This window comes from Plectropomus leopardus, chromosome 20, assembly GCF_008729295.1.
Source record: "Plectropomus leopardus isolate mb chromosome 20, YSFRI_Pleo_2.0, whole genome shotgun sequence".
NCBI lineage: Eukaryota > Metazoa > Chordata > Actinopteri > Perciformes > Serranidae > Plectropomus > Plectropomus leopardus.
In genome coordinates, this window is record NC_056482.1 from 24,814,624 (window position 1) to 24,837,706 (window position 23,083).

The 23,083-nt window shown below is 38.7% G+C and overlaps 2 protein-coding genes across 2 annotated transcripts; one reads left to right on the forward strand and one right to left on the reverse strand.

Moving 5' to 3' along the window:
- Nucleotides 1–2,134: 2,134 nt before the first annotated feature.
- On the forward strand, nucleotides 2,135–5,592 carry LOC121959757 (endochitinase A-like). The gene is made up of 3 exons (XM_042509234.1): nucleotides 2,135–2,278; nucleotides 2,526–2,600; nucleotides 3,484–5,592. The coding sequence occupies exons 2-3, from the start codon at nucleotides 2,538–2,540 to the stop codon at nucleotides 4,009–4,011; spliced, it is 591 nt and encodes a 196-aa protein (XP_042365168.1). The 5' UTR covers nucleotides 2,135–2,278; nucleotides 2,526–2,537; the 3' UTR covers nucleotides 4,012–5,592.
- Nucleotides 5,593–8,717: 3,125 nt separating this feature from the next.
- spp1 (secreted phosphoprotein 1) lies at nucleotides 8,718–16,393 on the reverse strand. The gene is made up of 8 exons (XM_042509581.1): nucleotides 16,274–16,393; nucleotides 12,599–12,670; nucleotides 12,433–12,477; nucleotides 11,452–11,517; nucleotides 11,105–11,161; nucleotides 10,850–10,987; nucleotides 10,304–10,630; nucleotides 8,718–9,922 (listed from the first exon to the last, which is right to left on the reverse strand). The coding sequence occupies exons 2-8, from the start codon at nucleotides 12,650–12,652 to the stop codon at nucleotides 9,521–9,523; spliced, it is 1,089 nt and encodes a 362-aa protein (XP_042365515.1). The 5' UTR covers nucleotides 12,653–12,670; nucleotides 16,274–16,393; the 3' UTR covers nucleotides 8,718–9,520.
- Between the last annotated feature and the right edge of the window lie 6,690 nt (nucleotides 16,394–23,083).

A 23,083-nucleotide genomic window follows, 5' to 3' on the forward strand; every position in this document is an offset into this window, starting at 1 on the left:
AACAGGGTCAGAGCCAAAAATTGCAAAAACTATTTTTTAAATAGTCATTTAGTGTGCTAATTAATCACAGTTGCATTGATAGAGGGCTTGGTGCATTACTGTTTTTGAACAAACACGTAAATGTTTGTTAATGTTAATGCTGGTTCCTCAGTTGGTTTTACATTTGTTTCAATAATGTCATTTTTTCAGGCTTGTTTACTGTGCTGATCTGTGTCCTTAAACATCTAATATGAAACCTTTTGTGATTCATTTTGCTCATGCATGATTCACTCTGAGGTGTTTTAACCATGAGAAGGGAGAGGAAGACAGGAGGGGGAAAGTTTCAGAGCGATGTAGTAAGACGGTGGTGTCACACACGCACAGGTCTGATCAAAGTTTGGCTGCTCTCTGACTCTACTGTAACATTCCACTGACTGCTCAATACTCACAGAGTCAGTCTTTATGTTGGATTATTTTTCGTCTCATTCAGACCTTTGTCTCCACTTGACTTTTTCCAGTTGCCTCCTATCACCATGTCATATTTCAATTTAGTTATTGGCACTGAGCATAACCAAGAACCTATCCAGAATATTGATATCAAACAATTCTGCAAAAATCATGATAATAAACAAACCCAACTTTTTGAAAATGTCTTTCTTCTAAAATATCAGCACGTGGCAGTTATGATATGGTTCATATTTAATAAGGATTGTTGTTACAGATTTAAAAAGAAAAGAAAAAAAGCAAACATGTTTAGTTTATTTTAAATAAGACATCCGATGTGTCCATTCCCATCTTTCTTACCTTTCTTTCTTTCATGCTACATAAAAAAGTACACTTTTTCCTGCATTGCATGTTCACAGTAGACATAAATCCCACGAAGCTAAGCTGTCCAATATGGACGTGAGTTTTCAGAACTTTTTTTAAAAGATGATGTTGCTATGTAAGACATTTTTCCACCCAAATTGTGGGAGTATTTGTCCACATGCATTAAAAGACTTTCAGAGCCAATCCTTCTGTCCTCCTTTTTTTTATGCAGATGACACACTTGTGTTCACATCAAGATAAACAGCAGCCTCTAATGACCTCTCTGACATGCTGAGTTAAATAAAGGTTGCATTTGATGCAGTTTATTGGAGTGCAAATCAGTTGCAGTACTAATTTTCACACTTATTTCAGATTTAGTTATAGTCTTAAATTCTTGAAAATTGTAGTTATTTTAAAGTCACATTGTAGGGTTTGTTTTATTTTGTCAGTCAAAATGTAATCAGTGGGACTTCGTTTTAGTTTAACTGTAGTCAGTGTTTTAGACAGTTTATTGATACTGTAATGGATTTTGTTGAAGGATGTTTCTATTTTTGTAAATATTCCGATGAGAAGTATTTGACTTGAATTTAGCTATTTAAACTATAAATGAGTTACTGACCCACCCTCATTTTCTAAGATTTCGTATAAAAATTATTATGTAAAGGTATTTTTATGTACTACTTAGTATTGATGAGGTCTTCGGCTAAATTTGGCATCATATTTTACTCAGTAGAATAAATCAGCAGTTATAAAAACGTGTCAGCTGCATCATCGACGCAGTCAAATAGACTTAATAAGTTACTTTGCATGGAGCTAAAGTAAACACAAAATGATGTCAAATGTTTGAATGCGCTAGGGTCTGTTTATGAGTTGTAAAAAAAATCATAAAGTGTGATTTAGAAGTAGTAGGTGTTTACAGTTAACTAGCTTGGACTGAAACTGGTTGGATGGAAAACAACCAATGCTTCAAAATGGCTGTTGTAATCTTATTTCTATCTGTCCAAACAGAGGCAACAATTTCTTTTTTCATATTTTGCATCAAAACTTTTTGTTGATTTAATTGACTCTTCAGTTCTTCCATCCTCTTTTGCACAGCCCGTCAAAACAATGAGCATGTTGCCAAGTAGTAATCAGTACATTTGCCAAAGAAAATACTTGACTCAAAATTAATTATCTTTCCACTGATTCATGAATGCGATTAGGTGATCTGTATGTGTGTGGTAAACTTCCTATCCTGCCCCTCCTTTCTATTCCAGCTCCTCACAACCCAGTCTTACCCAATCCTCCCCTCAGGTCCCCTGCCGTCACAGCCCAGCCCAGCCTCTCTGTCCGGCCAGCATATATGAGCAGCTGCCAGTCCTGCATGGAGGTCAGACATCTTTTAGAGTGAAACTGAGATTGATCACAGCTGCACAGAATCCCAGTGATTTCATTTAAGATTTAAGAAAAATAAGAAGGAGCTACAGAGCATATCTGGTGCCACAGGAAACTGGTAAGATGTTATGTTTATTTTGTCAATTACATGTAATTTTGATTTATGTTAGTTTCAACTTATATCTTATGATGTGTTACGAGCAACTTCTCACCAAGTATGTGAGCATTTACCTATTAATTTATTTATTTATTTTAGATTATTCAACATAAATCTGATTCTTATGCCTAACCTTGGACAGTGCTTGTTTCTGCCTGTTTTTTAATGAAGTTGTTTTTGTTTGTGGCTTACCTCCTTTGTAAACAAGAACCAATCAGAGATGGAGCTTCTGACAACCGCCCTCGTCATCGTTCTTCTGTCTACAACAGTCTCCGCGAGACCCGTAAGCTAACCACAAAGCTGCATATGAATCTTCCCTCATCTTCCTCCCTCACTGCTCTTCCTCCACTTAGTTTTCTTAGTGTTGTGTTGTGTCACCCTTACAGGTGACATTTTCAATCCTGTGCTAAGAGTTAAACTTCAGGATTTAGTACAAATATCAACAGATTCTAGTTGAGATACTCTACTTTAAATCTTTCCTCCTGTATTTAATGTGTGGTGTCGTCTGAGTTCCTCTTTCTGTAAACTGTTTCAGTGCTGTTTCTTTGTTGATGATATACTTACTTTACTGTTTTGAGTTTAGTTATCACAACACCTTTACTCTAGTAGGCCCCATACAGCCTCTTTTTTCATCATTACACATAATGCTCTAAAATTACTACATTATGAGTATCAGATTTTTCACCCTCTAGTGGAAAAAGTACTCAGATGCTTTACTTAAGTAAAAGTAGAAATGAAACAGTCTAAAAATACTCCTGAGTCCTGAATAGATGAGGATTTTGTATATATTTGGCTTATTCCTATCTCATTTAATGCTTTCAGTATAGAAAATGATAATGTAATCATAGCTCGTGTCCAAGGTCTTAAAAAATTACAAAATAATTATTAGTATTATTTTCTTCACTAAGTAGAATGGCCCTTCATGAACTCCAAGTTTCTCCATTATTGAAATTATATAATTCTTTAAGGCCAACCCACAGTATGGTTTTGGTACTGTAAAGGTGTGGAAAAGATTGTGATTTAAGTTTTTAAAAAGCAAAAATTAATAACTTTTTCCTTCACTACACAATGTAAAGAACATAATACCTCCTGCATCGGCACCAAACATAAATGATGCTGCTGAATCATACAATGTTTTAATATCTTTCATTTGATATTCTCCACAGACCGGTTCGCGTCGGCACCATGATGCTGACATTGTTGACAATTACTTGCAACAGAGATGGCTTGACAGGAATAACATCTGGTTTCGGTCTCCTGAATCTTCTAGCGAAGAATCGTCTTCAGAGTCAGATGAGTCAAGGGAGTCGTCAGAATCTAGAGAATCTTCAGAAAGTGATGAGTCCTCTGAGGAAGTCCTAATCACCGATCTGACCACCACGGCCATGACATCCTCCACTACGGTACACGGGAGTACGCCAACCCCCGAGCCAGACTCAATGAGCACAAGCTTTACCACAGAAGATGGGAGAACGCCCACCCCCGAGCCAGACACAATGAGCACAAGTTTTACCACAGAAGACGGGAGTACGCCCACCTTTGAGCCAGACACAATGACCACCGATTCTGTGACAGTGACAACGCAACAGCCAGCCACACCTGACGCTGCCACAACACCCTGCAGTGTGACTCAGTGTGTTACCTTGGAGATTCCAACTGCAGCTCCCATCACAGAAAGCAGAGGAGACAACTAAACAGCTGTGTTTCAAACAACAACTTAACAAAATGTGTCATTTCAGGTCACATTTTTGAGTCTATTGTAGTTGCCAGGGTTAAAACTCAGTGGGCTTTCTTAATTTTAGTACCAAAAAGGTTAACATACAAGTACAGACAAGTTCAGCCCCATGTTCCCCCGGCACCCATGCATTTTTTTTCATTCAAATTGGACCCTATGTTCCCTTAGCCCGTTGTTTCCTCGGCTTGAGAGCCAGCTCTTCTGTCAGTGCCTCATGATTAGGAATTACGATGCAAGTTATTATGTCGCAGATTCATTGAAACTTTACATTTGGTTAGGTATAGGCACAAAAAACACTTGGTTATGGTCAGGAAAATATCATGTTTTGTCTTAAAATAATTGGTTTTGGGGACACAAGTCTTGCTACAAAAGATATGTCTCAGCTCATGCTCTTTGTGCCACACCCATGTATGGTCCCTAAAGCAATCACTCACTAAATCACAAGTAGTTCTGTCATTTATTGGTGTCAAACCATGGCTTTCAACTTCAACCTCCAAATGACAAAATCTGCTCATATACTATGTCACTTTAGAAATGTTGCTATGATACTTTTGGCATATGCAAATGTACCATATTGGTGGTTTGTAGAAATGCAAAATGCTAACATTTTAGCAACTGTGCCAATCGCTAACTGCCTTAAGATGCCTTAAGTCCAGTAATGACCACTGGATGAAAAATTTAAAAATGCTATGTTGAAGTAATTTTTTGTGCAAAAGCAGATTTTTTCAAAAGATGCATAATTTTTGGGTGTCTGACAGCTCACCTGGTAGAGTTGGCTCCTCATGTGCAAAGCCTGTGGCCCTTAGTTGCGTGTCATTCCCTTTCTCTCCCCCTGTCATGCTTAAGCTATCCTATAAAATAAAGGCAAAAGCAAAACAAAAATCTTAAAAAAAACTTTTCTTTTAAATGTACATCCAAATATATTATTGAGATTACACTGTGTGTTTACATGGACATGAAAAGCCCGTTTATGGGCAAGTCTTTGGAGCATTTGGTTTGTGTTTGAACATGTAAACACCATATTCTCTTTATGAGAAACCCAAATATGCCAGCTGGAGTGACCTTAAAGAAACTGAGATGTATACGAAGAATATGTATAACCCGATGTCTCTGTGCACATGTTAACAGCTTTTGCAGAGTATGATCACAATTTGGATAGGCCTCATGAAGAGGTTATGCATGTTCATGTAACTCTACTCATGATTGTTTTCACTTACAGTATATGATCTGCAGTGTTTCAGCCATCAAAATGTGGTATTACAGAGCAACTTTAATGGAGAGACCACTTAGATATGTCTGTATGGTATCATTACATAAACACGCTTATGTTTACATTTAAGTATTAACTGACCAGGAAAGTACAAGCAGAAAAGTCAGGTGCATCTTTCAATGTGCCAGATATATTCAGTGTCAGTATTTCCACATAGATCTGCTCCTGAATTATTGTTGTACTTTGTTGTATTTTACATTCTTGTTACAATTATAAGTACTCTATAATGCACTGGAATTTTGCCCGAAAATAAAAAGTCATTCTTCCGCACGAAGTATTCAGAGTGTGTATCCCACAGCAATGTGTTTTTAAACTGTGAAGGGTGTGTTGTTTATCTTATTCACCAAAGACAAGCGCTAACAAGACAGAATTACTGCCACAGTGGGTTGCTTTAATTATGGGTTATAAATTCATCTTTTACCAAATTAAATATGGCCTGAAGGGCTGAAAACAACACCTTAATGTCGTTTGTTTGTTTTTACTTCTAATGTGTATGAGTTTATGTGTTGTAAATAAAAGATATGATTTCTCTTTCAATATCTAAATTACTGTGGAATTGACATACTTTATAAAATCATGAGTGTGTAAATAAAAATGCGATGGCCCTTAGTTAAAGACAGTAATATATTTAAAATAAATGTGTTTTTAAGTAAAAACAAATATGAAATCTCCAATGGTGAAGTGACTCCTCATGTGGTCTTAACCCAGTGGTTTAGAGACGCAGAAAAAGAGGATGTTGTTTACTTTTTGAATATGGTGTAAACATCAGGAATTAAGGATTCTTTTTTTATGACACATTTAGTGGTCTGTTTTACGTGTAAGGTATTTTTACAGTCATCTAGTGGTATCTAAATTATGTGATTTGTGGTTTTAGTTTTACAGGCCACTGTTCCAATATAGCTAGGCAGATAGAATTTAAATCATACTGTTCATAGCATTACAAAAATGATGTTTTAATGCTTCAACAGCAACATATTCTTTTTGTAAAGAATACCCCTATTTTTGTGGATAATCTACAGACCTCACTGTCACTGTAGGTCTGTTTATTGGCCCTACATCCTATCAAAAAAAAAAAAAATCCCTATGAAAGGTGAAGAGACAAAAATCTCAGTCTCTTGGGACATGAACTCTCTGCCAGGGTGAGTGAGAAACTTTGGTAATGAAATGTGGGTGAACTGACAATTCATTGTCACAATAGAACATCTTCTTTTGTACTTCTTGGAGGAGGAGGCAAATCATTTGAGAGACAGATTGTCGGGCATTGTAAATAGCACTACTAAACCCTCAAAGCAGGCAGGGTGGACCAGAAGTAGCTGCAAATAGTGTTTCAATGAAGTGGCCCCATCTAGTGAGAAAACTAATAAATTGCAGTCTGCCAGCGTTTGGGATATTAGGTTTTTTGCTATGTGAAACTGTTTAATCCTTCATATAAGGCAAGGGTTAGGGTTAGGGTTAGGGGTTAGGGTAGATGATGTTCTACCTTAGCCTGACAGTTATGTAGCCTGACAGTTCCCCTGTATACAAAGCCAGGTCACTAAAAAATTGCTCTTCAGAGTTTGATTTGAAGGAGCTTGACTGGTCTGCAAAGACTTTTACTCAGTTCAACAGCTTTGGGAAAAAAAAAGTCTAATTGAATGCAAATCTCTGCAACCAGGTTCCAAAATTTTGTGGACAGCCTACGTCCAAAAGAATAGAGGCTGTTATAGCAGCACATAAATGCTGTTTTGGAATTACATTTTCAACAATTACTTTAGGGTGTAGAGATGTAGCAGGCTCATGTTTTCTTGTGGTGGGAAAAATAAGAAAGAGAAAATACAGCACACTTACTACATACAAGAAGGCCGAATGCCACAGAATGAGGTGCCTTCTTCAAATCAAAGAAATGTTCAAAAATGCTGGCTGATTTATGTCAGACTATTAAGTTAATTGCAATCTTTGACCTGACAGTGTTCATAGACCCTAAATGACATTCAGTCAGTGATGACAGCTAAGTTTTGGTAAACACTGAACTTTAAATTAGAGACTTGAACCTCTAAAGGCAGTGCCACAAAAGAAAAACTGCGGTTGGTCTATTAAAATCAAAAACATGTTTTCTTTTCTTTTTACTGACAATTTGGACTCTGAACACACTGTTTTGCTAAAAAAAAAAAAAATAGCGACTGTCTTGAAAGACTTGATTTAATGTCAGTTCTGTGTCTCAAATCCCACTGCAGAATTACACAGCTTTCACTATGACTCATGGATAACTGTAGGCATCACAAATTAGCCTATTATCCTGTTATTATTATTATTTTAGATTTCTACATAAAAGCTAAGCTCAGGCGTATTTCCAACGCTGAATGAGCTGTCAGTGGCCCTCCCTGAAGGAGTGGCACGAAGCCAAGATGAAGGAGATGGCAGGAGAACTCAAAGCCGACATCTGTGGGACTAGAACATCAATCACTAACCAAAAAGTCAAAGTCTTGAACCAACAAAAGAGGGATACAAAACCAAGCTATGTCACTGATTTTCACCTGCAAACTGAAATGTGCAATTGTTACATTAGCTGTAAGACCTTATCAAGTGTTGAGTTTTATAAGAAAGCTACACTGACTTACAACAATACCTACAAAGTAAGAACCCTAGCAGGTGTCAGAAAACCAGATTTACAGTGCCCAATTTTCATCAAGCTGAATCTCTGAAAGATCTGTGATCATGAAGTCACTGCTGCTGATTGAGGAACAGATTGAGCAAACATTTTTTCATTAAGGATGCATAAGCAAACCCAGGCACAAAAGCTAACACTGTCTTTTCAAACTGCATTAGTTGTACCTGCATAGACATCACTGTCAGTTTATTTACGCAAACTCCGTAGACCCCTTAGATTAGTAGTTAACGAGCAGTCTTAACCCACTTTTATCTGTCTCGTCTTTCAACCTGAGGGGCTTCACTGCTGCAGTTTTGGGTTCAGAGACGATATGAAACCTGTAATCAGTCTGAACTCCCTGTGCGTTTATCTGTCTCTACAGCGTCTGACAGCAGGGAAGACATAAATGGATGAGAAGACGAACTGTTGACAAAAACTAGATGCTCCAAAAATGAAATTTTGGGCAAAATCACTCCCATATCTCTGGTTGTTCTAAACATTGCTGCTTAAAGAGAACTTCACTTTGACATATTCAGGATATTTTTACATGCAAAGTGAATGTTTTTGTCAAGTCTGCGCCAACAAATGAATTGTTACTTGACCTAATATTGCTTTAATTATGAAAATTACAATCATACACTAATTGTTTTATGTCCTGTCTCTCTGCTGCAATATTGTTTTGTGACTTATGAGGGAAAATCTCTTCTCATAATCTTCTCACCTAACAACCCTTCCTGTCTTCTAAAACAAATGTAAACAGCCAGCAGTGTCATTTTATGAAAAAGAACTTTATTAATATTTTAGAAAAGGTACAATATGATACATTACAGTAAACAACATGGGACAAACAACATGTAGTGTAGGTAACTGTGCAAATGAACAGGACTGTGTTGTATCTATGTGTGTGTGTACTGCATCTATATCTCACTGAACCCTGTAACAGATACTGACTTCCTCTTAGATTACATCCTTTTATCTACACCAGCAGAGTTGATACTAGCGAGCAAAAAAGCCAAGCCACACAGGCAGCAAATGCATGACTTAGTGTCAAGTTTAAACTGATGCTTGAAATGATTACAAGTATTTAAATAAAATGTGCAATTTTCTCTTTGGAAGCACAAAACCAATGGAGGTTTGCATATTGCAGTTTTGATTAAATGCAGTGTTGTGCTAGTGTAGATATCAGGACTGTTTATTTCCAGTTTTGACTTCACCCCACAGTAACAGAAGGGAGAGTGGAGGGGGCAAAGGTCATTAGGTCAGTCCTGTTACATGTAGCAGTTTCAACATCCTACCACTTTTCCCCTGCAGGGTCAAACATTGGATTTACCAGGGTAACCAGACCACAGGATGAAGGAGTTATTGGTTTATTTAAATACAATCCTGAAGGAAAAGCATTTCTGCACAAGTTATCACATAAATATTGCTAGAACACATTGAAATGAATAAGAATGAATCCTTGGCTGTCCCTGTTTGGCCCTACAGTAGAAAGTGGCTCTGGAGGGGGCTCTTTGCACCTGAATGCAGCGTGTGCTCTTTATGTGACTCTATCAGACACCACTTCGTGGATGCTTATTTGGCAGTGATGACCACTGGTATGTCAGTGGTGGCGTCTGGTCCCGCCCCTTGCTCGTCTGAGTCACTCTCATCGCTCTCGTCTGACTCGCTGTCAGCAGCTCCGGGCGTGGCTGTGGCCTCCTCGCTGCTCTGGCTTTCCTCGTCCTCTGACTCCTGGCTGGTGCTGGCGCTGTCGCTGGTGGTGCTGGCGCTCTCCTCCTCCTCCTCTGGGGTGCTGGAGCTCTCACTGGTGGTGGCATCGCTGGCGCTAGCACTTTCCTCCTCTTCTGGGATGGAGGCCTGGCGGGGGCTGACGTCCTGGTCCTGTGAGGTGCCAGAGGTGACGTCGAGGCCCTGGCTTTCCACCTCGGGGGTGCTGGTGTCCTCTTCCATGAGGTCAGAGTGGACCTGGAGAGCCTGGAGACGAAGCAAAGGAGGGATGGAGGGATCAGTTTATGTAATTTATGTGGCCACAGTATATACAGCTACACTGAGAAGGAAGAATCCATTCATGCTATGAAGTTTGCAAAGTTTAGCCACATTTTTAGGTGTATTGCAAAAAGCTCACATACAATTTTGGGATTATTGGACAGTTTGACGGTAGGCTTGAGTGACATCGCAGTTTTACAGTATACCAGGCTATTTAGAAATTCTGAAGGTATCTTTTTTAATAATCATAAATACAGACACTCCAATCTTATTAAACTCAAGTGTAGTGCACAGCACATTGTACATCATTATTTTTCTAATTTAATTTGGACTCTTTGGACGGACTAACACTGTTAGCTCAAACTGTACCTTGTACATCTTCACTGACTTCTCCACCTCGTTGTCCTCAGTCATGTCGTAGGCCATCTTCTTGCCCATAAACTCGTAGGACTTGTAGGGAGCAGGCACCTTGTGGTAGGATTTGTCCTCCACATAGACAATGGACTTGTATTCGCTGGGGTAGCCTCCCAAACTGTCGCCGCGGCCTGAGTCTGTGACGATGGTAGGCACGATGGGCTCGGCAGTGGTTTCAACCGCAGGTTCCTCTGTGACGACCACAGGGACGTCGGTGGCGGGAGCGGGGGTGGAGGACTCACCGGACTCTGAGCTGTCGCTAGACTCATCCTCATCAGTTTCCTGGAGACACAGAGGGAAGAGGCGGGCTGTCAGAAAGCTGTTTTTTTGAAAATATGATTTGGTGATTGGAGCAATCGGGCAAATCAACAGGTTGAAAATGTTTCTTGCGACGAACTGAAGGGCATCTATAGTTCTGATGATTGAAAATTACATACCCAAAAACCAAACCCGACATGCTGTATATGTAGCTACATGTGTTATTAGTGTAATTTTACTCACGCTCTCCTCTGCTTCATCATCGTCGTCATCATCATCGCTGTCCTCACTGTCCTGGCTGTCGACAGAGGCTGTGTCTGGGGATGAAGTTGTGTCTGTGCTGTCAGATTTGAGTTCTACTAGAGCCTCTGCTGCTGCTTGCTGCAAAAAAATCATTAAAATGCAAAGTCAATAAGCTCAGAACAGCTGTAGACACCAGACATAAGATTGATCTGATTGTTGAAGGCGATGTGCTCTGATAGATTTGACATCTCTCACCTCGTCAGAGTTCTCTGTGCTCTCGTCTGACTCAGTAGTAGCTGCTGCTTCAACGTTCTGCAACATCAGATAGACACAATACATTTAATTAATTTCCATTTTTTTTCTCATTGTTTTTTTGCTTGTTTAGTTGATTCTTTATTCATGTCACATGACATTAATAGGCTTTTGAGCTGCTGCTGAATGCATGTTCCTCCTGCTCTCTGTGCATCAGAAACAGGGCATCGGGGCAAAGTACTGACACTATACCACCAAAAGTTGGGGGACTCACAAGAAATGGGGTTAAAAAGAAATGGTCAAAATTAAACAAGCAGAGGCTATATGACTGTATGAAAAACATAATTTACCTGCACAGGTGCTGCAGGAACATCTGCCGCCTTTCTCCTGATGGGCTGAGCTGCTGGTCGTCTCACCTGCACACATAACCACATCTGTCAACTGTTGTGTTTCCATTTAACTGTCAGTTTAAAAAAATATATATATATTTTTAAATATGGAAAAAAAAAAAAGAGGGAATCCATTAACTGTTTTGGAGCGAGTAAACCAGGCTACTCAAAGGGTAGTTTTATCAGATGTTGGCAGTATGGCTACGCTATACTAATGTGCAGAGTGTGATTGAGCACACCTGCTCATCAGGTGCATGCAGTATAGAAAGACTGAAGCCAAATGTCTTAGCATGTTGGCCAGTGTGGCAGTATGGCTGCTGTGTGTTGAACTGAAAACTGAAGCAACTAGTTTTTGTGCACCAGACTTAGTGATCATTCCTTTTTTTTTTTTTTTTGGAAGGAGGGTGTTTAACTCTTGGTTCAGTCATTTATTGTTAAATGTAGTGTTGCTTTCTTATAAAGAAAGCATTTTTATAGGACTTTTTGTACACATTTATCGCCTTCTTGTTCATAAATAAATCACAACTTGAGTTTATGCAACTATTTCTGCTTGTCTTCTTCCTTTCTCCAAATTCTTCTTGTTGCTTCCCTAATCCCCTGAGCTGGGGAATATAACACACAGTTAGGTCTTGAGATATTCCTTTCAACTGTGCAAATTTAAATTATTCTTTTGTGTCAGTGTTCATGCTGTCCAGACACAAAGACAAATTATGTTGTTTTGGAAATTTATGGCAACATAGCAACATCATAAAAAGCTGATCAGTCAAGTTAAATGTTTGCTGTCAAAAGTTAATTACTAAAGGCATTTTTATATCCCATAATCACATCAACTCTTTTTTTGACAAAAGCAAAACCCAGATTTTTGCGCAGTTGAAGTTTTATCAGATTTTGCTGTTTCTGAACTACTGAAATACTGAAATCTCTTTCTCTACAGTTACTCACCACTTCTTCAGAGCTCTCTGAACTGCTGACAGAAACTTTTCTCGCCTAAAAATAAACAAATATGTACAAATTAAATCAAAAGAAAGTCAAGAAAACCAAAACTGAAGTCATGGACGTGGTGTGATCTGAGGACAAATGCTGTTGTCAGACAGAGAAAATGACTCACCGGCCGGCAGAGGACTGTGGCGAAGAGCAGAACGAAAACAATGGCCACTTTCATTGTGTCACAGTTTGGTGTCTGCATGGGGAGAAAACCAGAAACATTCAGGGTGAAGTCACACAATACATCATGATATAACACAATAAAACAACATGACTGCACAAAGCTTGTTCGACTCTAAAATACTCATCCGGATGTAATAACTTCAGGAAACACAATGACATGTCAGACTGAAAATGACCGTTTAGTGTAGCCTCAGTAAGTCCTCTCGCCCAGATTCCTTCCTAAAAATGGAGGCGGCACGGTCAGTCACATGACTAACTAGCAGTGGCACCTCCTGAGACTGTGGTAGTTCACAGGAAGTCATTAAGTCTTTAATTTCAGCCCTTAACGAGTAGTTACGCGTCCCTGACAACTCTGTTTCAATTCAGTAAAGCATTTTTCTCTGTCATCAGAGCGAGAAAATCACATCGTTTTGATGCGTGGTTTATTTTGCTATGAGACAGGATGTTTCTGGGCGATTCTGATTCGAAAGATTGTAGAAAATAACAGGTATGATTTAGAAAAACATGAATGTGGGATGTAAGGGGAAAAACACAGTAACATTTCGAGGTGCTACTGTCTGAGTGTTGTTTATATTTGCATCAATCACTCTTCAAAACACTCTTAGAGAAAGTATTAAGTTTTATGTTAGATTAAAATGAGATGTTGCAATATGAAAAACGTCGATGTACACACTGCTTCTTCTTTCTTTTCTTTTTTCTGCAAAAATTAGTGTCAAAAAAAGGAGCAATACACATTTGGTGCTCGATTAGCAGCAGGACAGTGTATGTGGAATTGAGCCAAAATGAACTATAAATAAAAAGAGTAAGAGAGTATTGAAATATTTCAGGCTTAAAGTAAAGAAATAGAACTTGTTACTGGGATTCATTGTTTGTTTTTGACTTGGAATTTGTTTAAAGTCACAGTAACTGAAAGTTTTCCTGAAGTAGATGACTTTTCATCTGTACCAAAGTGAAATACAAGCAGAATTTCAGCATTATAAATCGCTCCTTTCACTATTAAACCTTGTCAACAGCAGCTTTAGAAACATTTTTTTTTCTTTTCTGCATTCCCCTTTCTTATTGTAACAAGTTTCTCTCTTTTCGTGTATGCTATGGGAGTGTCTGCGTCTATCTTTAATGATGGACTCGTCCTATACTGTGTAATTCACCAGGTTATAACTGGAAAGCCACAGCGCAGCAGAAACATGACAGACGCCCATATGACTGTATGCGTGTGTGTATTTCTGTATCTCTGAGAGGCCCAATTTAAGTTTCAGACCTCAAGAGTATGGACATTTTTGAGTGTTGTTTGAGGACTTAGTCTTAGTTTGAAGGTTGAATCTTGGTTTTAGGGTTTTTAGGTCAGGACTGGGTTTAGGTTTAAGATGAGGTTGAAGTTGGGGACACACAGGTAGCTCTGCGTTGACAACCCAATCGCCGGAAAAAGGGATGGTGTGTACATTTCTGCAGACTACAGACATGTAGTGTTTTAATGTAGCGGATTGAATAAAACTCCACATCTCAACAACGCTGTGGTTAACATGGCACAAAAAACATGTGGTTATGGTTAGAAGATGTTTTGTTGGTGGCACGATCATGGCTGAAAGCACTGCACTGTCTCAACAAAAACAAGTAGTTTTTTTGTGTGTTGGTGTCTAACAATCATCTACAGCTTGGCTGCCGTGTCACTAAGGTTTCACACCATCCATCTCAACCTCCCGTTGACAAAGTTGGCTCATATACATGCAATCTGAAGTACGGTGAAAAATGGTAAGCCTGGCTTTTTCTAACAGTAGTCAAATCTGCCAATCAGCCCCTACACCACTCCCCAATTAACAGACCTATTTTCTTAAATCTGAGCACAAACTAAAGTGTAAAAATGCCAAGCTGCGGTTTTATGAGGGGTAATGGTCAGACTGCTTCTTAGCCAGGAGCACTGACTGCCTGATGTATTGAGTTTGCCAAACAATCAGTACCTTTGTGACTTAATCTTTGTGCCACCAGGATGCCTAAAATCATCCCAACCCTTTTTGTGAACCATTATCTTCTCTTTCTTCATCTCTTTAGTTAATACACTGTTGACTGAGCTGGGAGTTAATCTGCATGTGTGTGAGTGTTTACTCAGTGTGGTTAGTTGGGGCTGGACCTGGTCACATGACATATAATCCCGAAAATTAGTTTCCTGCTGCCCACACTTTCCTCTTCCTGCCTCTGTGTCACTGAGATACTAATCAGCCAATCAGATCTGCCCAGCCAGCTTCACCTCTGACCAATCGCAGGCGGACTTCCGCAGCTGTTAAGACTTTTAAAAGAAATCGTAATTAACTGCAATAAACTGCAGAGCTTTTATGGCGGATAACCAAACCCTCTTGTGGCTACATATGTTTAATGTGAGTTTGCTCAACACTCACTTTTGATTTCTGCTGATGTTTAACAAATGTGTCTGAAGATCAGTAGAAATTAAGTTGCCATTTGTTAGATAACTTTCAGGTTTGCAGTTTGACTCTTTAACCTCCAAACCAATGCACCTTGCATCAAGAACACCACTAAACCAGTGATTAGGGTTTTTCCGATAAAATTTTTTTAAGAATTTTTATCGGAAAAATAGACCTTTTAAGGCAAATTACTGTGCAAGGGTCAAATTATATTTGCTTTGTAAAAACATTTCTATACACTTTTGGAACAGTTTGGACAGAGTTTGAGGTTTTTTGTTCTGTTTTGTTTTTGTTTGTTTGGTTTTTTTTTTTTACAGAAAATTGCCAGAATCTAGAAACTACACTTTTTATGGCATATCACACTGCCAGGATTAAAGCAAATTATACTTGCTTTGTAAAAGCTTTTAAAAACTTTTGAATTTGTCTGTACATGGTTTTTATAGTTTTTTGTTTTGATTTGTTTTGTTTTTAGAAAAGGTTAAGGAAAAAATACAGAAAATGTACTAGTTTTGTTGATTACATTTCTTGCAGTGTTGTGTTTGCAAAATCAACCTTTTAAATACTTATATTCACAGAGTTGGAAGAGAAAATACACAACATGGCCATAAATACATGGACACCCAACATGTTCACCTTATGTCATTCTAAAATCATGGGTATTAATCTGCTGCTGTAACAGCCTGCACTCCTCTGTGAAGGCTTTCAACAAGAATTTAGAACCTGTCTGCACAGATTTGTTCCCATTCAGCCTCAGGAAGGTGCTCCAGTTCATACCCATGGGGTTGAATGAGGATGAGTTCAGGGCACAGTGCAGGCCAGTCAAGTTCTTTCATACCAAAGTGGGAAACCAGTCATGGAGTTGGCTTTGTGCATGGGTAAAAAGGCCTTCAACAAATTGTTGCATTGTCTGAAATTTCACTGCATGATGTAGCATTAAGATTTCCTTTAAATTAACTAAGAGGCCAATAAAAATATGCATGCTGGGGTGTACACATACTAGACTAGTTTATTGCAAAATGCATGAAAGAACGTTGGACCTTTTTATGCTGCAAGTTTCTAAATGTTGAATTGTATTTTCTGAGTTAAATTAAGGACATTTCCAACAGCTTATACAAATATTAACCCACCTCATCACACCACCAGTGCTGCAGAAAAACTCCAAACACTACACTAAAAATATATCATCATGTTTTCATTCTGACCTTGTTTGCAGTCGGAGGAAGCTTCAGGAGTTCAGCTGCTGCAGATTATGGAGCAGAACCAGACAGACGTGCTTTGTCTTTAGTTTATCTCCTGGGTTTCTCCTGGATGTTGTTCGCTGCTCAGTGATGCTGCTGCTGAATCCGAGCCTCCTGGTTGGCTTATAAACCCTCCAGCCTTGGGCAGCAGCCAATCGGCTCAGAGCTTGTGATGTCATGAGGTTAACCGCTCCGTGGTCCACCTCTCCTCTCTCTCTCCCACTCTTCCTGTGGTTGGTGCTGTGGTGGTGTGGGGGCAAACACACACACACACACACACACACACACACACACATGCACAATGCAAAGACAAATACATGGATAAAGATATACAGACATTTACAGCCCAGACAGAAGCATGTGAATGTGCTTTTTTCCTTCTATCCTTCAAGCACACACACACATACACACAGATATGCACATGCACACACACACACAAACACACACTTTAGTGTACGAAGTTAATTTAAGGACAAGTAGTGACAGGCTCTGGGAAAAAACAGCAGCATATAGTGGCGGGTGGTATGACAGTGATTCAGCTTCCTCACAGACAGAAGAAAATCATCTGACTGATGTCTCTCTGGATAATTGAGAATTTGTCTGCGACACCAGACTGATCCATGTGTGTGTGTGTGTGTGTGTGTGTTTAACAGTCTGTGTTATGTAAGTATGTGAGTAACTTTATGCAACCTTTAATATGTCTCTGTGTGTATAGCTTTACATCTTGTAAACCTATATGTTTAGAGGAACTCAGTCAAGTTTTTCTCTTAGAAAAGATAAAGGTACGGTCACCATTGACTCATTTATACATATTTTAATCCAAAGGCAGAATAAAAAGGTTGTCATAGTACTTCTCTTCAAACCAAGATATGTTACCTTTGTACATTATTGTGTTGCAGATACATTTCAGCAATGCTGGGGTTAACAAGGTTCCATTTAGGCACAAGAAAAACTTGGTTATGGTTAGGAAAAGATCAAGTTTTGGTTCAAAATGCCCAGTTTTGGTGGAATAATTGCAATTGGCATTAAAATAGATATATTAGACAACACCCTCTATCCTTAGACCCTCAATATAAATAAGTCCACCAAAAAATTAAAAGAGAATAACTGAGGAAATCTCAAGAAGAGCTGTTGGGTAGAGATCCCTATTCCAGGACAGACAGATATAGAATAGATGTTTGCGGAGACTAGACCAAACTAACAATTGTAAAATCACAATGTCAAGGGTGCAGGATGAGGAAAATACAGTATAGATGCATTGTAAACATATATGAAGTATATGAGGTATGGAACAGAGGAGTGTACTGTATAAATCAAGATCAAATTCAGACTCTGCACAAGTCCTGTCTGATTTTTATTGTCTGAAAAAAGCAGAGGTCAGAAGAGGACAATTGAAGTTTTCTCTGCCAAGTTCGCTGGTCACACATTTTGTTTAGATAGCTTGAAAATAATTTTGTTTTACACCCTGCTGGCTTTAATTTGAAAATAAGACTGAGAGGGCGTGTTTTTTTTGTTTTTTTTTATGAAAAAATAAAAAAAATGAATAGGGGGTGCGGTGGGTTACATCCAGACAGACATGCATTCTCTGAATTCTCTTGTAATTTGGATTTTATGCTTGCAGCGCAGTTGAGACGACACAATCATTAAACTTGATTGGCTCATAAAGTGTCTGAGTCTGTCAGATGGTATGTGCTGTATACATACACACAGTCATGTGCAGGTGCAGGGTTGTTTACATCTGAGTGCACTAATACACCAAACTAGACACATTATTTTTTCAGATTTATGATCTAGAAACAGACAAATGATTAAACACAAACTTATATATACCAACTTGATCTCACAGACATCCCAGAGACTAATGCTTTATTACTGTTTTTCTTAAAGGTACAGTTCACCCCAAAACACATTTTCCTTCATAGTTGCAGTTTTATGTGGCGGCACTACGCAAATTTTAATGTCAGTAGATATTTTAAATGTTGTCCAACTAAATTAAATCTCTGTCCAACATGAGAGGCCAACATCTTTCTGACCTCATTTGATGCTGTTGCCATTGTTTGTTTACTTAAATTGTGTGGGTTTTTTCATTAGCTCTTATCCTTTTAAGGAAAAAATGCAACAAATACAAAGAAAATATGACAATAATGACAATGTAGATGTGCTAGATTCAGCACTGCATAAACACAAGAGAATGGATGATCTCATACACAAGAAAAGCATAACATTTCTGTAAGTGGATAAAAACTGAGGTAAGACCTTAATCCAGCGGGCCCTGACACATTTATCCCAGACATGTCTCACGCTGCTTTATTCGTCTTTTACAGTAAGCCAAAAAACACCAGATCACCCAGGTTCACACACACACACACACACACACAGACACGAACACACCATGTTCTTTTACAGCTCAAGGTTTGCAACATAGAACTAATAACAATAATCTCGGCTATAAACAATTACATGAAGTCAGTGAATAAACTATGCAAGAACATCATAATATTCAGTTAAAACAAATGTCCAAAACGTTTTTGTTTTTTTCAAAAATTAAACTTAAAAGAATAAAAAGTGAACCCTGAAACAAGGTCACAAGGTGCTGCAGTTTAATGCGGACAAACACTCATCAACTCCTCAACAGACACATCCTTAAAGACAAAGACATTTGTGATCTATAGACTCAAATTATCAGACAGCGATGATTCTCCGGGGTCATGGTGTACAAGACCGAGCAGGACGCCCCTGCTGCGTTTCATGTGCGACATACCTCAGTGTGTCGGCAGGGGAAAACAGCTTTGATGTGTGCGGTTGAGTAATTGTACGTTTGTGACTCTGAGGCCTCAAAACTCATCAAGCTGTCAGTCTGTACGATCAGAGCGATGACACATTGTGTTACTGTAATCAGACTGTCAGTTTGCAAACCCAGTGACTAACGGTGTCGACAGATAAACTGAGTGTCTTCTGCATGTCTGTTCAAAAGTCAGTGTGTTTAATGAATTAAATAACTATTTATGCAACTTCTGTCTGCGTGCATGTGTTTAAATGTGTTTGTGTGTATGATCTGAGCACTGCACATGTCCTGCGAATTATCGCCATTTATGTCTATTATCAATTACTGATTTAAGTTCATTAGAAATGTTGCCAAAGCAGGAATAATGTGCAATTTTACAATACAAGAGACTGAGACACTTTGTTCCACAGCCGTCTACAAACGTCAGCCATTTATTAGATCATTTTTTTCTGCACAACATCAGCTTGTCATGTTAGCATTTTTTGGTGGTTGTGGGTTTAATGTGTATACATATACATACAGTATATACGTACATTGAGTAACTGTAACTCAATATTTCCTTACCCTGTGAACAAAGTGCACAGTGGAGATTTACAGTGGAATGGATTACTGAAAGGGCCTACCAGGTACAAGTCCAGGGGCCCAAAGTGTCAGCTGGTCCCCTATCCTTCACTCGCAAAATGTCATGTGTAATATTAACATGTACTGACCAGGAAGATACTCAAAATGACCACAAAGAGACACAAAATTGCAAAGTACAAGCACAATTACCAAAAAGAGATATAAAACAACTACAAAGAGACACAAAATGCCAAATACAGAAACAAAATTACCTTAAAGAGTCACAAAACAACCACAAGAAGACACAACTTGATCAAAGAGAGACACAAAATGTCCCAAAAGAGACATAAAAAGACACATGACCACAAAGAGTAAAAAAAAAAAAACCCCACAAAGATACACAAAATGACAAAAGAAAATACACAAAGGAGACACAACACAACCACAAGGAGACACAAAATGACCACAAAAAGACACAAAATAACATGATTTTTTAATTTTCTGATAAATGACTAAAAAGAGATGCAAAACCACCGCTAAGTGTCTGTCTTGGTCCCATGTAAGAGAGGTGGTGGGGCCCTTTGCATATCTGCACCCATGGGCCCAGAGTCTTATAATACGCCCGTGTTCTTCGCATGTGATATCAGTACCAACGATTAGCAGTAAGCATCAACAATTATACATTACCTGCAGATATACACCTTCAACACTAATTTATAATACAACAATGTTGTTTTCTACTGAATCTAATATTTTAAATGTTAACTGTTTTTCCATCTGTGACCTGTTTTTCCATTTCATTTTTGAGCTGCAGTGTGGAACAACAGCAGCCATCACACCACACTTAAAACTCAATACGTTTAGTCTGCAAGTTACTTTATATATCTTGTGTGAATGCCCTTAACATGCTGAAAACTTATGGTTAGGATTAGGTGCTCAACTAAGACACATATGGCGAAAAAAATAATAAAAACAACAATGAACACGCAGGCAATTCAGAAATTAAATGTTTTTGTATGTGCTCAAATGTATTTATGTTTGTGTGTCCGCGTCGTAAATCATCAACAGTTGAGCCAAAAAACTCCCATGAAATTTAATCACCAAGAAATTAAACATGAGGAGACAAATAAAATGTCCCCGACTGGTAGCAGCATAGTTTTTCTTCTACCTGTCCTCTGTTGACCTGTTGAATATGAAGTATGGCTCGATATATTCAGGGTACTGACAGGTGAAAACTGTGAACTGTGATGTGGAAAGAACTTATTAAAGAAGTAATAAAGAAAAAAGCACTGAAGAAGCAGAAAATGTCAACTAAGCCAAACCGCAGCAGAGACAATGAAAAGGGAAAAGAACAGTAAAAAACATCAAACGTGATGAGTGGAGGATGGACTGGTCTGGGACACTGAGTCTCCTGTAAGGCCTCCTACAGTTTCCAATGTCGGCAATAAAAAACCGAATCTGAGTGGTGTGAAACGTTTATTTGGAAAAACACAAAAGTGTCGCTTCTCAGTTCAATAAAACTGTCCCAAAAAAAGGACTAAAGTGCAACTAAAAACAGATCACATGGACTAATATGTGAGCATCTCCTCTCTGTTGATGTGTGAGCAGTGTATTTGTCTCATTGTGCCATGTGCATGCATTTATTTATTATTTGTATTTTCTCACTTTCTGTCGTATTTATATATGTGTAAATATTTTTACATTCCTCACGGGGGCCTATTTTCTTGTAAATGTATTTAAATAAATGACTATACTGACATGTTTCACCAGTAAACTAATTAATCCCCAAGCCAACAACATGATAGCATGACAACTTCTCTTCCAGAGCTTTGGAGTGAGTTTCAGCGCATTATTTGGCTGTCTGGCAGCAACTTTACTGTTTGGTTTCACACTCGCTGCTCTCATGGTGTTGTTTTCAGATGCATCGGGCAGCTGTTTTAAGAGCAAAATGTCTAAAAAGCCAATGTGCACCCCTCAACAGCACCAAACAGACAGAAGGTGGGTTTCCATTACACATTTGCACAAAATTTAAGCGATATTTTCTAAATGTTGATAAAACACAATTGCGAGATGACTGAATTTTACATTGAGTGATGTTATGCGACTTCCACTCTCGTGATAACATTCCAAGAAGCATGGTGATGGATGTTCAAAACATTAGCAGGTTTATTTCTACTGCAGCCGCAGCCTCACTAGCTGTCATTATTTCCTATCAAAGGTGACATAGGCGTGTTATGCGAGCGATAATGGAAAGGCAAGCCCCTTATACATGGGAGTGGCCACGTATGAGGTATTTCTGGAAGGTGAACGACCTAATATCAAAAAGAGCCATGCATATTTGGACAAAAAGATATGAACATGAGCCACACATGTACATCCTGAGGCTGATGTCATCGTTTCTTTTTAAATGCATGTGAGGGGCCTCGATCTCTGCGGTCGCCTCAGAGTGGAAATATTCCTTTTAACGGCAACCTCAGGATATTTGTGTGTTCAAACAAATTGCTGCATTAATCTTTAATTGAACATCAGTCCATCAAGTTCTGTTATCGTAAAAATTATATGTGAGAGTGTTAATGGATGCTGGGAGAGATCAGATGTGGTCTGGCTGCTGGCGGAGATGGAACAACTTTCTGTGGTGTTTCACTCACACAAACACACACACTCAAAGACATGTACATATATAACACATGCAAACACACACACACACACACACACACACACACAAGCTGCAGTCTATAAATGTGGTGGAACACTGGCTGGCAGACAGTGGAACAAGACATTAATGAGAAGAGTGTGAAACCCGCTTTGATAAGGACTTTCCCAGACTGTGTGTGTGTGTCCCTGCAATGCAAGAGTGTGTGTTTTTGTATTTCTATGAGGACAACACTGGAAAACTGAGAATCACATGAATTATGATTTCTTTCAATTAAAAAAAATCACACAATCAATACTTTCATATGCAGTAACTCTGCTGAGCTTGGTTTTCTAACACACATTGTGAATTTTATGCTTTTGCACAGATTTAAACAGATTGCATTAAATTTGTTCCACTTATTGTATCCATTGCTTTTTTTAACCAAATATCCACTTGGTATTTACATCCCATCTGTATTTGGATATCTTATTTTGATCATGAAGTACTCGCATGCATGCAGTGTGGAAATTTACACAGAACGCATTGCAATCAGGATGCAGTCAGGTTGGTTGGAAACATCTGGAGGCGATCTGGTCCCAGCCAGGTGTGAATGCATTCTGTGCAGGTGGTTTTCCTCATGATTAAGGGTAGAAATAAATGTTTGGCTTTCTAATTTTCTCTGAGAAACAAACACTTAAGATCACAAGTGTCACAAATTCTTCCTGATCCTCTTGATTTTCCATGTCAGTCCATTTCAGAGCCAGACACTCCCTCCTGCTCCTCCCACCAGCTC